General features: G+C 33.3%; 1 protein-coding gene across 4 annotated transcripts in view; it reads left to right on the forward strand.

The window, feature by feature from the left end:
- LOC119512966 (serine/threonine-protein kinase D3) overlaps window positions 1-17,979 on the forward strand; it is a 114,828-nt gene that overhangs the window by 70,538 nt on the left and 26,311 nt on the right. For 3 of the 4 annotated variants that reach the window (XM_037807812.1, XM_037807815.1, XM_037807813.1), the window contains 7 exons: window positions 1,233-1,416; window positions 3,494-3,617; window positions 5,932-6,009; window positions 7,067-7,343; window positions 10,545-10,597; window positions 13,681-13,753; window positions 15,782-15,888. In XM_037807812.1, coding sequence (XP_037663740.1) covers window positions 1,233-1,416; window positions 3,494-3,617; window positions 5,932-6,009; window positions 7,067-7,343; window positions 10,545-10,597; window positions 13,681-13,753; window positions 15,782-15,888 — 896 coding nt within the window. The remainder of the gene's footprint in view (window positions 1-1,232; window positions 1,417-3,493; window positions 3,618-5,931; window positions 6,010-7,066; window positions 7,344-10,544; window positions 10,598-13,680; window positions 13,754-15,781; window positions 15,889-17,979) is intronic. The other variant, XM_037807814.1, reaches the window with a different exon arrangement.

The raw sequence follows: 17,979 nt of genomic DNA on the forward strand, positions 1-17,979 counted from the left end.
AAATGCTTTGTCCATTTTTCTATTTGTTTATTATTGATTTGCAAGAGTTATTGATAATTCTACCTACTAATCCTTTGTCAGTTATTTGTGTTAAGAATATCTTCTCACAATGGCTTACCTCTTTTTTTGTGGCAGTTTTACTGAAGTATAATTTGTGTACCTTAGAATTCATGCATTAGTATACTCACAAAGTTATGCAATCATCACTACAAACTAATTTTCATTACCACTAAAAGAAACTCCCTACCCACTAACAGTTAATCCCCATTCTCTTTTCCTCCTCCTAACCGCTGGCAACTACTAATCAACTATGCTCTATGGATTAGCCTGTTCTAGACATTTTCATATAAATTGAATCATAGATTGTCTTTTGAGATTAGTTTCTTTCACTTAGCTTAATGTTTTTAAGGTTCATCTATATCATTGCATAAGTCAATACTGAATTCTTTTTTATTGATGGATAATATCCTACTGCATGGATATACCACATTTTGTATACCCATTCATCAGTTTTAAGAGTTCCTTAAATATTCTGGGTAAAATTACTGTAACTGATCTATGATTTTCAAATATTTTCTCTCATTCTGTTGGCTATCTTTGAATTTCTTGAAATATCATTTGCAGCACAGAAGTTTTGATTTTAATGAATCCAATTTCATTTATTTTTTTCTTTTGTCACTTATGCTTTTGGTCTTGTATCTCAGAAGGCTTTGTTTAACCCAAGGTCACAAGAATTTACTCCTATGTTTTCTTCTAAGAGTTTTGTAGATTTAGCTCTTCAGTTTAGGTCTGTGATCGTTTTTAGCTAGTTTTGTGTGTATGGCTTAAGGAAGGAGTCTCTCAATTCTTTGGCATGTAAATATCAGTTGTCCCAGCACCATTTGTTGAAAAGACTTTTTTTCCTCCATTGAATTATCTTGGCACCCTTGTCAAAAATCAATTGACCATAAAATTTAAGAGTGGTTGCTTATCTTTTAACTTTACTTAAGTTTCTTTTGTCATACAGAAATTTAAAATTTGAATGTAATCAAATTAATATCTGCCTTTTGATTTGTGCATTTTACATTTTCTCTAAGAAATACTTCTTTATCCTAATCATAAAGATAGTTCTCTATACTGTCTTTTTGTAAGAGTTTTACAACTTCTTTTTCACATTTAATAGACTGCCTCTGTTTAGACATTTCGATATTCTATTAATGTAAAACTCTGAAATTCATTTAAAACTTTGCTAGAACCTTCCAGTCTGGGAACAGATACAGACATACCAATGGACATTGACAATAGTGACTTGAACAGTGATGGTAGCCGTGGCTTGGATGACATAGAAGAGCCATCTCCCCCAGAAGATAAAATGTTCTTCCTGGATCCATCTGATCTTGATGTGGAAAGAGATGAAGAAGCTGTTAAAACAATCAGGTAACACATGTGTAGTGTTGCAAGATATTTCCAAATACAAAGTCAGTCCAGGAGCTCCATTAAGAAAGAAATCTAACTTAAAATCGAATTAAATTATGGCTAATTCTTTTACACACACAGCTATATTCTGAAATAAATTGTATCTCTTGTGCTATCCACTCAAGATGGAAAGAAATGAGAATGCATTTTGGCTTTGTTGCCTTTTTTTTTTTTTTCTTTTAAAGAAAAATGCTTTTTAAATATATAGACCAGTGCATTCCAAGTAAGAATCAAGCAAAGCTGCTTCTCCACTCATGCTTAAATTAGCATGCTGATTCCAACTCCTTCAAAATCTGGTCATTTCCCCACTGAAACAAATGAAGTCTATTGATAAAAAGGGTGAGGAGTAAGACACAGGGATGAAGACCTCAGGAAACTGGACCCTTAGAAACAAGGTATCACTTTTTAGGTGAAAAGAGAATATGCATGTATTTGAAAATGTCTTTAATTCAAATGAAAGGAGAGGTCCTAAATCAGCTTAGTTGATTGTGGGGATCAGGGGGGATAAAGAGAGAGTTCGATACTTAGGAATTCATTTATAGTGTTAAATAATTTCTCCTTTTCAATTAGTTTTGAGGACAAAATTTTATTAAGAACTTACTGATTTTAGAAACAGAAAAAAAGTGTTCTAAATGAGTATAAATTTCCAAATAATCCACTTAAATTGGAGACAATAAAATCGTAAAAATTAGGTATAGAGAGAGAGAGAGAAAGAGACCAGATATAACATCTAGTTATGGAGCAGCCACCACAAGGGGCCAGTATTGAATCATTGGTTAAAGCAGTCAGTTTCTTCACAAAGACAAATGACCTGATGGTAGATACAGCAATAAAGAATGTGTTCCTGAGAATGTTGCATGAAGATGATGGTGATGAATTTAAGGACAGTTTTCATATTGCTGCAGTTAATTTGATTAACACTTTATAAAAATGCCATCAGAGTATAAAACTAACTTCAGTATCCCTGTGTGTTGATAGAAATTCGATTCTTTGTACGTACAGTCCTACAGGATATACTACTTTGTAGGAAAATGTCACCATTTTGGCAGTTTTTAGTTTTCATTGGAAATGAAGAATTATTTAGATAAAATGGGTCATGAGCCAAATGGGTCTCATGTGGCTGTGAGCTACTTAGTTCCAGTATATTCATTTATTCAGTTTGGCTTATCATTAAATTACTTTTATTATCATTATTAGCTAAAACTATAACTTAATGTTGACCCAATTTGGAGACCGTTGGACAACTTACCTACTTTCCTAATAGTGAATATTGATAGTTTAAGAAAAACTATTTGCTTATTAACTGTGAAAAGTTCAAATTGAAAAACCACAGAGTGTGTTTTTCACCTTCCTCTACTCCTCTCAGAATTGCTCTTTTTCTCCAGCTAAACTTTACTGTCCCATATTTGAGTATTATATAATTTGATTCATTACATTAGCTATTATTACTTCATTTAATTTTTTGAATTAATATATGAGAAGAACTTGTAACAGTGTCTGGCATATAGTATTCAATATCTGTAAATCATTTTTCTTTAAATATCTTCTTCTAGGAGTAATTTTTGCTAAAAACTTGAATGATTTAATTCAACATTTGAACCATGTAAATTTCAGTATAGGTCTTGCATTTTACCTTGTCATGAATTTACTAATTGATCATGTTGCCTAGAACAGGAATAATCCTCAACAGTAATCCCAAATGAGACCCTTTCCTAGACACCAAATCTTCCATTTGGGGAGAAGTCATTCTGTTCTGGTCATTGTTTTCTTATTTTTTTCTATGACACTCTGAAAAATATTCATGACAAATAATTAGGACTTATAATATTATATTGGTCTTTTATAAATCAATTATATTTAATCATATTAGGTTTAATTTGTTCTCTTCTTAAGCCATTGTTTGTCTTTCTAAGATATTGAAAAATTTTAGGTCAATTATCTTTAAAAAGGGTTGGTGAGCTTATAGTATTTATGTGAGTTTTTAAAATGACATTACAATTATTTCAACACAAATACATAAATTTTAAATATTTTTTAGTCCATCAACAAGCAATAACATTCCACTTATGAGGGTCGTACAATCCATCAAGCACACAAAGAGGAAGAGCAGCACAATGGTGAAGGAAGGATGGATGGTGCATTACACCAGCAGGGATAACCTGGTCAGTAATCAGAGACATTTTAATATGTTAGTATAATTTCATTATAGGTTTTGTTTTATGCATTTTTTATTAGTCAAAATGAGAATGAGATAGCTATAAAGATGTACATTAAAGGACTATGTAAAAGTACACTGGTATTATAATTACACTTGCAGAGAACTTTTAGGAAACAAAATATTTAATATTTGTCTTTACAACCTGGGTAGAGCAGTAGAGATTCAAAAAAGGTCTGGGATTGTGCCACAATAGAGTTAAGATTTGAAACACAGTGAGCTACAAATAAAGAAAGAACTTGAACTTTATCTGTAAAGTCATCTAAAGTTCATTACCAAAGCTAGGAAACGTGTGTTTATACATAGAACTTTATTTCATGTAAAAGATCTTGCCAAGAGGAAGAATGGCGAAATTACATGGAATGACAGCATCTTTTTAAGAGTCAGCATAGTGTAATAGTTAAGAACATGGCCTTTGAAGCTAGACTGCCTTCATTTGAATTCTGGCCATGGGAATTACTAAATGTGAACATGGAAAAGTTACTTAACTTCTTTAGGCCTCAGTTTCCTCAACTGTAAAATTGGCATAATTAATAGAATCTTTTCATAGATCCAAATGATTTAATTTATGAAAAGAGCTTAGAACAGTATCTGGCATACAGTAGGCACTCAGTAAATGTTATCTACTAGCCAATATTCTTATTGTTTTTAACACTTGCTGAATGGATTACTGAAAGAGATTTCCTAGTAAACCTTTTAAGGATAAAATGAAGTAGTACCCAGTACTTTTAACTGGCTTAAGAAGAGTTTTATATTGTAACAATAGGGTATATTGCAAGTGTTCTGTGCTTTTTCTTTTATTTATAGCCCAAAAGGAACTTAAAGTAGCTTACATACATATGGGAATTTAATGGTACATCAAAGATGCTATATATCAAATCAGTGGGGAAAAGTATTGGGACATGCATATGGCCATTTTGAAAAAAATTAAGTTGCATACATACCTCATACTTTAAACATAAAAAATATGAATGTGTCAGAAATTTAAGTGTGAATGAATTAAATCAGTAGAAGAAACTGTGAGAATTATTTTATAAACTCACAATGGGGAAGAAGCAATTTAAGATCAATAAATTTAATCTCATTTAAAAAATTTTACATGGCAGAAACACAAAAGCCAAGAAAAATGACAAACTGGAAAAGTGTTTTCAATTCATTTTATAAACAAGGACTAACCTTTTTAATATGTAAAGATTGCCAACAAGTTGATAAGAAAAAGACCACAACACAGTAGAAAAATGAGCAAAGACTATGAACAGAGAGTTCACAGAAAAGGAAAAAAATGCAAATGATTCTTAAACTAAGAGCCAGATTTTGTTCATAATAAAAGAAATACTATTTAAAATGTCACTGAAATACCAGTTTTTATTTATCATATAGTAAAAATAAAAAAATTTAATAACATACTGGCTACTCTCATATATTGATCAGACTATAATTTGGTACACAATTGTATAGGATAATTTAACACTGTCAAGCAAAACTTCATGAACATAACTCTTTGAGCCAGGAAGTCATTTTCTGGAAATTTACCCTGGAGATAAATTTGCCCAAACATAAAAAAAAAAAAAAAAAAAAAAAAAGTGAAAGTTATTTATCGCATCATTTTTTGTAATAACAAACAATTAGAAACTACCTATATATCCATCAGTTGGAGATTGATTGAACACGATTGAATAAATTCAATACATTTGCCAGTGCCTGGATACATTTTTGATTGTCACAACTGGTAGGGGTATATAGTGGATAGAGGCCAGCGATGGTGCTAAACCACCTACAGACAGCCCCCTCAGCAGAATTATCTGGCCGAAAATACCAAAAGTACCAAGGTTAAGAAACTCTGATCTAAACAGTGGAATGTTATGCAGCTATAAAAAGGTACGAGGAAGCTTTTTATGTTCTAATATGGAAAGATCTCCAAATGAAAAGGGCGAAGTACAGAACAGTTTGTATAGTATGGTACTGTTTGTATAAAAAGGGAGAAAAAAGAATATATATGCATTTACACATGCATGCTTACTATTCTCTAACGGGATACCCTGAAACCTAATAACATTGTTTGCCTCGGTTAAGGGTGGGAGGGGTACTTTTTACTATAGATCCTTGTCACTATACATCCTTTTTAAATTTCCAGAATTTTGAATTTCATGAATATATAACCTATTCAAAAATATCAATTTATAAAAATGAAAGGAGGAGGAAAGTCCAAGTGCTTTTTTTTTGTTTTTTAAACTCACAGAATTCTGCTCTTTGTTTTATAGAGAAAAAGGCATTATTGGAGACTTGACAGCAAATGTCTCACATTGTTTCAAAACGAATCTGGATCAAAGTATTATAAGGTAAAGATTTCACATTTTAAAAAACACATATTAAAATGTGTGTTTTCCAAATACTTTCATATAATATTAATTCATTAATTGTTATATTTGAATATACCTATTATAACTGGCTAATATAGAAGTCACTGTCAGGTTCTTTGTCGAAGGAACTGTTCCCCACTCCTCCATTCCATCTTCCTCAGAGGCCTCACAACCAAAGATTGATTGATTATTTTTGGTCCACATGTCAGGTTGCAGTTTTTTTCCTTCTGGATACTTCGATTTAGATAAGCTGTTAGTAAGTCCCATGATCATTGCTGCTCCAGAAGAGGCCAGTGTGGTTGGTATCTAGTGTTTCTCCTTCCACTCACGCAAGGCCCCAATTCCTGGTTGCTTATTTTGACTCTTCATTTCCTTTGCACAGTCTTCTTTGCTTTCCTTGTCCCACATTCTGCCATGTCACAGTCTGACAGACACCAGACAAGGTTGTAAGGGTATCATTTGGGTGAGTAAGAAAGAGAATGGGAAATAACGACTTGCTTTGAGATGGGTTTTTTCTTGTTTTAAATAAGTTTTTTTGCCTTTGGAAGTGAGCTAAATAGAAATGATTGTTCTGTTTACCCCAATGGACAGAATCAGAAGGGAGGGTTTTAAAAACACCTCCACTGACTCAACATTTTGCTTTTTCTTCCAGTATTCCTGCTTCTTACTCCCTGTTGAGTGTATCTTGCACACAGCAGCCCCTAGAGTAGTAGTTGCTGAGTCAATTAAATGACAGTTGAAAGTAACATGTGTTGAATGTAGTAGCAGATTGCCCTCCTAAATCCTCTCCTTCCTTGCACTCTAGCTATCACCCCCATCCTCCCTGCTCTGCCTCTGGCATTGCTGGAAATGCAAATCATGCAAGGCAGATATAATTTGTAAGACTTGACTTTGTGTTCCATGTGCCACACACTTCAGGTACATTTATGTTCATCTTAATGACTTTCATAAGAAATGTATATCTGCACTTCTTTACTGTGTCTGAAAATAAATACAGGATAATACATATTTTCCAATGCTTCATTTTTTACTATAGGAAATTCCACTTTCAGAAATTCTCCGCGTATCTGCACCACGAGATTTCACAAACATTTCCCAAGGCAGCAACCCACACTGTTTTGAGATCATCACCGATACTATGGTATACTTTGTTGGTGAGAATAATGGGGACAGCGCTCACAATCCTGTTCTTGCTGCCGCTGGAGTTGGACTTGATGTAGCACAGAGCTGGGAAAAAGCAATTTGTCAAGCTCTCATGCCTGTTACCCCTCAAGCAAGTGTTTGCACTTCTCAGGGGCAAGGGAAAGATCACAGTAAGCAACAAGCTTGTTCATGACTTTTTTTCCCCTTTGGTTCTGAAACATTTTGTGGATGTGGGTGTGTTTCTGAGTATATTTTCCAAGCTCCTTTAAGCTTTATCTTCGTAAACCAATACCGTGAGTTAATTTCATTATAAAATTGTATTGGTTATAGTGTATACATACAATCTTCAGAGCTAGACTCTGGTGGCATTCTCCCAGCATTTAAATCCTGGCTCTACCACTTACTAGCAATGCGATCTTAGGCAAGTACTTTGCCTCTCTGTAATAGGACCTGCTTCATGAGGTTGTCGATATTAAATGAAAGAGTAGCTATAAAGTGCTAAGAACAGTCCTTGGCATCCATGAAATTTCATTATATTAAGTATGCTACTAGTATGAGTAGGATATAAAAAAGGTATAAGAGTTAAGGATCACATCATGCTTGTGAAATCTATAAAGTCTGAAGTGCTATGTTTCTTTTAATTGGATTAAAACATTCAGAAATATTACAAAATTATTGAAACACAAGTTCTCTACACCAACAAAATTTATGAAATAAAACCTAAATTGGGTAAATGTTCACGTGAACACTTAATCAGAAAGTCTATTATAATGCCATTTCCCCCCATTGGTATTATGTTCTTTATGGCAAAACATAGTTCATTTGTTAGACACGTATATTTAAATTGAAATAGTATCAGCCAATTTCCAAATATAGTTTCAATTCAGTTATCTTATTTTGCACCAACTGTTCTTCGCATTATGAACTGGAGTACAAAAGAAATGCAGAAATCTTAAAAGGCTGTTTAAGGAGATTTGACACACATATATAAGTGAATGTTAAATGGTAGCATAAAGCAGTACAGTGCAAAAATGAGTAATGCAGTACTCGAGGAATTCAAATGTGGATAGGAAAAGTAAGCAGAGGCTTCACAGTAGAAGAACCTAATTTGGACACTGGAACTCTCACATAGGATTTGGATTGGCAGAGCTAGATGGTAGGGGGAGACAGGTATGCTACCCTAGTTGAAGAGACAGGTATGATCAAAGGGATGAGGGCCATGACCACTTACATGTTAGGTGTTTAATATTTATATTTTTTGTTGAATAGGTGAGTATTTTACTGTGGTTCTTAAAGTTCAGTGAGGATTTGGGGCAGAACCCTCTGACATTGCAATTAAAATCATGAGCCCTTTCCCCAGAAAATAATACAGGCATATACACACAAATTTTATGTATAATTCCAGAGAGTTTAGGGACTGTCTCAAGGCCATCCATTCCGGCCCCCTACCCCCCAAGTATTAAGAGTCTCTAAGGACAGAATGGCTTAAGGATTAGCAAACAGTGAACCCTAATACAAACCATGGACTATATAAACACTTAATAGTACAATTGTAGTAATGTTCTTTAATCAGGTGTAACAAAGATACCACACTAATGTAAAGTGTTAATAATAGGGGAGTTATGTAGTGACTTTGTATTTCCTGCATGATTTTTCTGTAAACCTACAACTTCTCCAAAATAAAAATATGCATATGAAAAAAACAAAAAACAACAATAAAAAGGGAATTCAGGAAAATGAAAGTCCAGTTCTGCCACTTACTAGCACTGTGAGCTTGGCCTCTAGTTTTCTAATTTTAAGTGGGAAGAATAATTAATGCACTTAGCACAGTGTCTGACATATAAAGGCTTAATAAATACTAATTACTAATAAATACTGTGTTGTTGCTCTCTTTATAACAATCTGTTTGGAGCGTAGTTCTCCTGGAAAGCAAGAGAAAGTAAAATTGGATAGAGCTAGATGGTGGAGACCTTTGAAAGGAAATAAATATAGAAACTTGAACAAGGAAACGGGAACTACTGAAAAACAGAGTTTTAGACACATTAATTTGTTGATGCTGCACCTTTTCTTGATTAATATTTTAAAAATTTGAATTAGTAAAAGTATTTTTAAATGAACTTAACATTTTAAAATTGAGTTTTTGACCCTCATGTTACTTATTTTTTATGTATAACTGCTTATATTTCCTTATTAGCAAAGTTTTGGGTTTTGTGATTATAAAGAAGGCTTCACTAGCTTGCTCCTTTTAATTGTCTCAGCAATTCTAATTGTTTGACACCTATTCTCTTGCTTACTTTCCATGTTTCTATTTTCTCTTTATCTTGTCAGTTAATTTGACATTGTGTTAAAGTCCGTATTCTATATATTTCAAAGATCTTCTTACTCGTTTTTTATAGTTATATTAGTATATTTATGCTTGCCAAAACAATAGAAACATTTAAACTTTATAGAAATATGTAATACAGAATGAGAAAGTCCTCTAATACACACACAACCTCTTTACCCCCAATCCTACAGCTCCCCCTTAGAAAACCATTATTGATAGTTGATGTATATTTCTTTTTTTTTTTTTTTAGAGAAGTAAGTTTATAGAAAAATCATGTAGAAAATGCAGAGTTCCATGTTACCCCTCCTCCCATTGTTAACACCTTACATTAATGTGGTACATTTGTTACAACTGATGAAAGAATATTATTAAAGTTGTACTATTAACTATTTCTGATTTGGGGAGAGCATGGGGGAAGGGGAAGCCTATAGTATCTATACTATACTATTTTTCTTTTTGCAAAACATGAGGTCATACTGTATTCTTTTTGCAGGTTGCCTTTATCTACTATTTAATATGTATCAGAAGTATTTCAATGTCATAATATAGATTTTTCTAATTTTTAATATTCTTATTATTAAAATGATACATGCTTTTAATTTTTAAAAAAATGCCAGCTGTATAGAGTATATATAGTAAAAACTAAAATCTTTGTTCCCCTTCCCCACCTCTCCCACTCACCAGACATAATTGTATTTTTGTTTTTTTGTTTTAATTCACATGCTACTACCTTTTAACTTGCTTTTATAACTTAATATGTCACAGATCATTTTCTGATTCAGTACTTATAGCTCTACATCATTTTTTAAGTGGTAGATGGTCTCCCTTTGCATGCATGTATCATATTTCATTTAACCAATTTTCTGTTGATGGATTAGATTGTGAAGATAAATTTTTTAAAATATAATTGTATTGACTATATGTTAACCTTTTTTTAAAACTTAATATACTGTGGTTGTTTTCACATGTCAGTAAATATTAGTCGTATTAAGTCATATACTTAGAGTTTTGTTCTTTTCTCTTACGTTATTCTTATACTTTACAGAAGATTTGTCTACTAGTATCTCTGTATCTAATTGTCAGATCCAAGAGAATGTGGTGAGTAATAATTGCAGCTGAAATTTGCAAGTTGGGTGACTAAAATAAGGAAAATGAAATGTGAAAATCCTATTAGAAAAATAGGTTCATAGCCCAAAGTATTGAGCAATTTGTATAAAGATACTATGCTAGACTTTGTGAGTGACAACTTAGACTCTTCCCTGAGGAAGTCTTGTTTATGAAGGAAACTGAAGCATATATTTTAAATTATGAAAATAAAATTCACTGTTTCATAAATGACATTCGAATATTGCAAAGTGATAGGCTAGTTCAAAGAGAAGGAGAGGTTACTTCTTGCTGGGTCAGAAGGGAAAGCTTCCTGAAAGAAGTGGAACTTGAATTGTGCCTGGAAAGATAGAAAGAATTTTTGACAGAAGTGCTGAGCAGGTGAAGTGGGAAATCGGAGGAGCAACATTCCAATGTGCAGGTAGAGGGAAGAGGATGAGGAAATAGAGGAAAGCAGGAAATGCAGGCCTTCTAAGTAATAGTGAATAGATGATAGTTTGGCTGATGTAGAGAATCATAACAGGGGTTGGCAAACTGCTCTGTAAAGGGGCAGATAATATTTAGACTTTAGAGGCCATATGATATCTTGTCAAAACTATCCAGTTTAGCTTTTGTGGCAAGAAAGCAATCATAGGCAATATATAAATGAATGAGGATTGCTGTATTCCATTAAATTTTTATTTATGGTTACTGAAATTTGAATTTCATATAATTTTCACATATTACAAGATACTATTATTTTGATTTTTTCCAACCATTTAAAAATTTAAAAACCTCTTTTAGATCAGGGTTGTACAAAAATAGGTACAGGCCATTGTTTGCTGACTCCTGGATTAGAAAGGGAAAAGGCTAGGAAAAGAAGTCAGAAAATTGCTCGTTAGCTATATGTAAATCTCTTTGGTAAAAGTCTCTCTTCCTCTCCCACTTGGGACATTTAGCTGTTAGAGTTCTGTAACATAGAACTGGTGTTGGGATTTCTAAGATTGTAGTGAAGACAGGATATCCCAGTAGTATCGTAGGAGATTAGAGGGCTTCAAGGACATATAATCCGTGTCCCCTGTCCTGGTGGTGCATAGGATAGATACTAGGTTCTTAGGGTAGGAAAGGAGAATACAAATACCAAAAGTACAGACTGTGGAGGAGCCCACAGTGGCATAAAAACATACCCATTCATGGCTGAAGTAGGGGAAGGTTCAGAATGGTCTTTGTTAAGAAACTTTTTCTAGCATTATTAAATATGCACAGTAGATGCCTGCTTGTCTAATTTGATTAGAACCAAAATGTGATTAGTTAAATAAAAAGTAGATTAAACTTGGGAAACATAAAAGCGATTTCTTACAAACTTAAAAATTTTCGTTATAACTTAAAACATATACATTGCACATTAACTTGTTTTTGTCGCAGAGCTGAGGCCTTATCTTAAGTGTGGGTCTGCTGAATGGAGTTCCACTTTGTCATCCACACCCATATGCATTGTCTATAATTTCCACTTTTTATTGCTTTAAAGTGAACCTCCAGATACTTGTGAAACATTCTGAGAAAAGAATCCTAGACTTTTACACTCCAAATCTTTTGTTAATATGTGCTCACAAGTAATTTTGACAGTAATTGTTTCTAGTGCCCCATCTTTGTAGTGTTTCCAGAACAACTTAATGTTCATAGAAGTTTCTCACATTCTGTTGTCTTATATAATATTTATTTGTTTAATTATTTGTAATATTCATTTAAACCATGTAATTATTATAAAAAGAGCATTTGACAAGAATGGGTTTGGTAACAAATTCAATTGTAAGAGTCACCAACTGAGTGACCCCTGCAAGAGTACAGCCTGTAAGCCATAGGCATTTGGGAAAGGAGGCCATAGGTGTTTAAGATAGCCTTGAACTATAGTTCTCCTTTGACCCTTATATGATACCCTGAATTGTTTATCTTTTTTATAGATTTTTCTATTTCCTCCTCTACATCGTAAGCCCCTTAAGTACTGCGGTGTGTTCTTTACAAATTATCAATTACAGAGTCCTATACACAGTTGGAGTCCAATAAATGTTGATGATAACCATAAAATTGTTGGCATTTTAAAAATCAGAAGAGATTTAAGAGAGACTTTACAGATGAGAAAACCAAGTCCCCAGGAATTTAAGTAGCTTGCTTAAGATTATCTAATTTAATAAACAAGAATTAGGAAATTAGTATTTGTAAAGTTACTAACAAAATATATGCCATTTTGCACATTTATGGACTTGGCACTTTGCATACATTCTCATTAATTCACTCAAAAATCCAGTTAGGTAGATATTATTACATCCACTTTACCAGTGAGGCAAACGAGGCCTGGGAGACAATTTATTAAATTCAGTGCCTACCATGGTGACAGGCACTGTCTGGGAATATAACACTGAACAAGATAGGTGTGGTCCCTGAGTTCATGGAGACTAGGAAAGAATGATATTGAGCAACAGTTACAAGGGTAATAAATGCAAGGAAGAAGTATGGAGTGCTCTAGTAGCATTTAACAAGGAACATACCCTATTCTAGATATTACAGAGGCTCTCTGAAGGATGAGAAGGAATTAGCCAAATAAAGAAGAATCTCTTTCTGACATCCAAATCCATTGTAGAATCCAGGTTTCAAAGATGTTGACCAAAAATAAATGGTCATCCATGACTGAGCCAAGTATTAGAACTAGAAAAATGTCCTTAAACAACAAACTCCATTTACAATATGAAGTATAGTGGGCAACTGTAGGTAAAACTTTGTTCTTAATTTTTTTCTTGTTAATTTACTTTTTATAAATTGCTACTTGATAAATAAAAGATTTTTTTTTATTAAAAACAATTATTTTCTTCTTACACAATATGTTAGCAGTCATGGTGTTAAAATTGAACTTAACTTTTTCTTGGGTGTACTATAGAAAACCTATGTTTCATGAAGTGTTTTGTACTTTTTGAAAATGAGTTTCCTCTAAGATAAGAACAAAAAGTATTTAAATATTTGAATGAAAAGAAGCGGGAGATGTTGATGTTGTTCCACAGAGTTAACTGATACTTTCTATTTATTGATTGCTTTTTCCTGGATAGGACATCAGTACCGTTTACCAGATCTTTGCAGATGAGGTACTTGGTTCAGGCCAGTTTGGCATTGTTTATGGAGGTAAGCAACTGCAACCTTTTGTGTATAGTATATACTATAGAAAAATTCTGAGATTTAAAAATATCTCCCAGATATTACCTCTTCGTCTCACAACTTGATCAAATAGGCTTTTTCTCAAGGGTTGATTTCTATCCTTTTAGCTAAGAGCTTTTCATCCATTCCTTAATTTCAACTGCAAACTTTAAAAAATAAGAGAAAGAATCAGAAAATTAGTTTCACAATAGTCTTTATCTCCTCTCATAGCTCAAACATAAAGATGTTTGTGTGGAAGAAAAAATGGTTTAAGGTTTACATTGGGCTCTGTGGGTGTTCATTGAAATATATTCCCTACTGGTTTTCCAACCCAAATGACACCATTTATCTACTGTTGGCATGAATGTTATAACAGGTCTGAAGACCTAAACAGTTATCCGGCACTACATCTTAAAACCTGTATAATACTGGAGAAGTCATTTAACCTCACTGTGTCACAGTATCATTCTGTTAAATGAAGCCATTAAAACCTCCCCTGCATATCTCATAGGGTTGTTAAGATCAATTAAACCTAATGTATCTAAAAGTACTTTGTAAGCTATGATGCAGGGTACAAAAGAAAAGTAATGTTAAACCCTTATAGTTTCTCATTAAGACTATTACAGTAGTCTCCTATTGGTCTTTCTGCCTCCAATCTTGTCGTCTGTCATAAAAAACTCACATCTGATTAGTATTACCTCACTTAGAACCCTTAAGTGGCTATAATTACCTACTGACTCATGGCCAATCTTATTAGCGAAGTATTCAAGGCTGCCGTGATTCCTCCCTGCTTCTCTAGCCTCTTACCTAGTTGCACCTCCTTCTTTGCTTTCTGTCCTCCAGTTGTACTTATTCACCTCCATACCTTTCCCTCTGCTTTCAGGACTCAACTATAGGGCCTCCTCTGTGAAATTTCTTGACCACATTCCCATCTCCCCATCAAATAAAACTGACCGTTCCTCCTTGGTCCCTGCTATACAGTGGACACACTTCTATCATAGTATCTGTAACACATTGGGTCTGTATTATTGTCTTCCTTCTGAACTGGAAGTGTATTTGAGGGTAGGCTGAGAGACGTCTGGTTTCTTTTATTCCTAGCACCTAGCATTGTGTCTGACAGATAGCAGTCACTCAGAAAAAAAGGTTGATTTTACATTCATATACAACATTTATGGTTTACAAATTCAAATTTCTGTTTTATGACTGCTATCTCTGGAGAAACTCCTCTCATTGAGAAATCAGTTGCCTTTATCTTCTTACCATATATGCACAATTTTGTTCTAGTGTTTTCAAGTAATTTGACTTTTGTGGCCAGTCCCCTTGAAACAGGCATGCATTGCTTTCAAATAAATAGCTATATGTGAACAGCAATTCACATATAGGTTAAAACCACAAATATCAAAAATACCTGTCATTTTCACTGCTATATCTATAACATCTAAAACAATGCCTGTTATATAATAGGTACAAGATAATGAATTTGAATGAATGAGTGCATGTGGGAATATCTATTTATTGCAAGCTTCCACGTTCTTGTAAATGTGTTTATCTAGAGTCTAGAATATAGGGCCCAAGGGGTTGGGGATATTATATGTGGATAACAACTTTGTGCTGGCTCAGTGAAACTAGAATAAAATTAATTCATTAGTACATTGTTTCTGTCCTGACAGAATCACTGAAGACTAGATTGGGGTAGTTAACTTCTTTATTTAACAAGGTAGATTATTTTTCTGCAAAGAAGTTCATTCAAATTTTCTGCTGTTTCAGATAATCGAACAGCCTTTATTAGAAGTAAATGTGGTAGCAAGGTAGCAAGAAAATATCATTTATTTCTTTCTTAAAAGTAGAGTTTAATGAAGATTTTGTGGAGAAAGAAAAAATTGAGCCAAGGAAAAGAAAATATAAGAGTAAATGCATATAAATTTTAGTCTCTGGACTTTATGATAAAGCTGTTGTTATTTACGTGAGCTATCAATTTAGTGCTTCTTTCCTTTTTTTTTTTTTTTTTTTAAATAGGAAAACATAGAAAAACTGGAAGGGATGTGGCTATTAAAGTAATTGATAAGATGAGATTCCCCACAAAACAGGAAAGTCAACTCCGTAATGAAGTGGCTATTTTACAGGTAAAAAAAAAAAATTGCTTTGTATTGGTTTTGATTTTTGATTTATGACTTTTTGAAAGTGAGTCTCTTTAGTACGCTGGTAAGTTTTGTCTTTTTGTTTTGTTTTCATCTTAATAGAAGGCTGGTAAGCATCTGAATTAACTGCTTCTTAAATCTTAAAAAAATTAGATGAATTACTCCAGGAATTAAAAATACTTTGATGTTTCTTCCACATTTCATTAGGTTGTACCCATCCCGATTTTGTCAGATGATGTGCTGGATTATTATAGGGAATCACTGTAAAAATAAGGACTGCTTAAAAATTGTTTATATTTTAGTAGTAGCTTTTATTACTTTATTAATTCAAACCTCTTAATTTTTAATGGTTCCGTTTATTAAGATTTATTTCAAAGATATATTGGCAGTGACCTAAATCCCATTAAATGATGAGTTATTGTTTTTATTTTCATCTATTAATTTCACTTCTTTTGAGATTCATCTAGACAGGTAAAATTTAACTTGATCCTTGAATCATTTTTCTGAATATTATGTATACTAATTTATAATATGCACATATCTGTTAATTCATTGTGTAGCTTTTGCATAACATTTAAGAAATCTGGTGATGTAGTTGTTAATGCTGTCAGAACCCAGTTTGCTTGTGGGTAAAGATTAAGAAGACACAGCCTACTAAACTTCTGCTTCCTTGGAAGAGAAGGTAAAAAAAACTTATAAACAAAAATAAATTTTAAATTTATTACATTATAGGTCACCAGTAGTAACATTTGCCTCACTTCTTTTTCAGAGGAGTGATATTCAAAAGATTGTGATCTACAAGGTACTATGGTCACTTCAAGCCTGCCTCCGCCTCTAAAGCTGCCTTCAAATAGAGCATTTATAGAATGCAGACTCTGAATTAGGGTGTGAATATGTATTCGAGATCTTTTTTCATACCTAATTTTGGAATCTCATGTCCAATCAATATGCAAAAAATAAAAAGTAAATATCTATTCCTAGTGCTTGATGACTCCTTGGCACTTCGATCGCAAACACAGCTGCATTTCTCTGAGCAAATAGAGGTGATGGGCCCTGTGTTTCCATTAATTTGATAGAAATTGTGACTATTTCTTATTAAACCAAACCAAAATCCCTCTCTACAGAGGTTCCACTGTAGGCACCACAGTCATCAAATTGGATCTCTTTTACAAATGATGGCCATGCGGCCTGCCTCACTGTACCTCAAACACACTAGATATGCTTCTTTCTCAAGGCTGTTGCGTTAGCTGTTCCCGCTGCCTGGAATGTTCTCCCTACCCCCACCCCAGATATCTGCATGGCATGTTCTCCCATCTCCTTCAAGATTTTGCCCAAATGTCATTTCCTCAGTGAGACTTTCCCCATCCTCCCCACCCCTATGCTCCCTTACCCTAACTCTACTTTTCCTTTTCTCCATAAGAACTTATCACCTTCTAATTTATTAGATAATTTACTAGTTTATTCATTATCTGTTGTCTGTCCCCTCTCCCTAGAATTAATCTCCTTGATACCGTTTTTGGTCTTTGTTGCCTTTGTTTACTAATAAATCCAGACTACCTACAAAGAACTGGACATGTACAAATGCTTAATTAATATTTATTGAATAAATGTGCTTATGTGGAAAGTTATCTGTAACATATCATTAAATGGAAAAAAGGACTTGTGGAATGATTTTATTTCTTTTAAAGCACTTAATATGTTCATTATATATGTGTCGGCTGTGTATGTTTATGTATAGAAAAGGATATATAACTGCGTAAAGTGTCAACATGGCCACATCTAGGGAGTGCATGGTGAGCCAGGAAAGAATAGGGAATTTTTTCTTTTGTTTCATGGCATTCTGTTTTGAGCTTTTTTTTTTAAGCAATAAACATGTAAACATGTGTATCATTTTTATAATTTAAAAAAATCTTTAAAATGCCTTGCTGGCATAGAGATATACTAACATAAAATATTTATTTTCCTGTTGCCTGAAATGGGTAGTTCAAGAGTAGCGGAAAAGCTGTGGAACTTTCATGGTTACTTGTGTCAGTAGGAAGCTTAAACCAAGCTGATTATCAGAAACTTAAGTAGTTT

The sequence above is a fragment of the Choloepus didactylus genome, chromosome 17 (assembly GCF_015220235.1).
Source record: "Choloepus didactylus isolate mChoDid1 chromosome 17, mChoDid1.pri, whole genome shotgun sequence".
Classification (NCBI taxonomy): domain Eukaryota; kingdom Metazoa; phylum Chordata; class Mammalia; order Pilosa; family Megalonychidae; genus Choloepus; species Choloepus didactylus.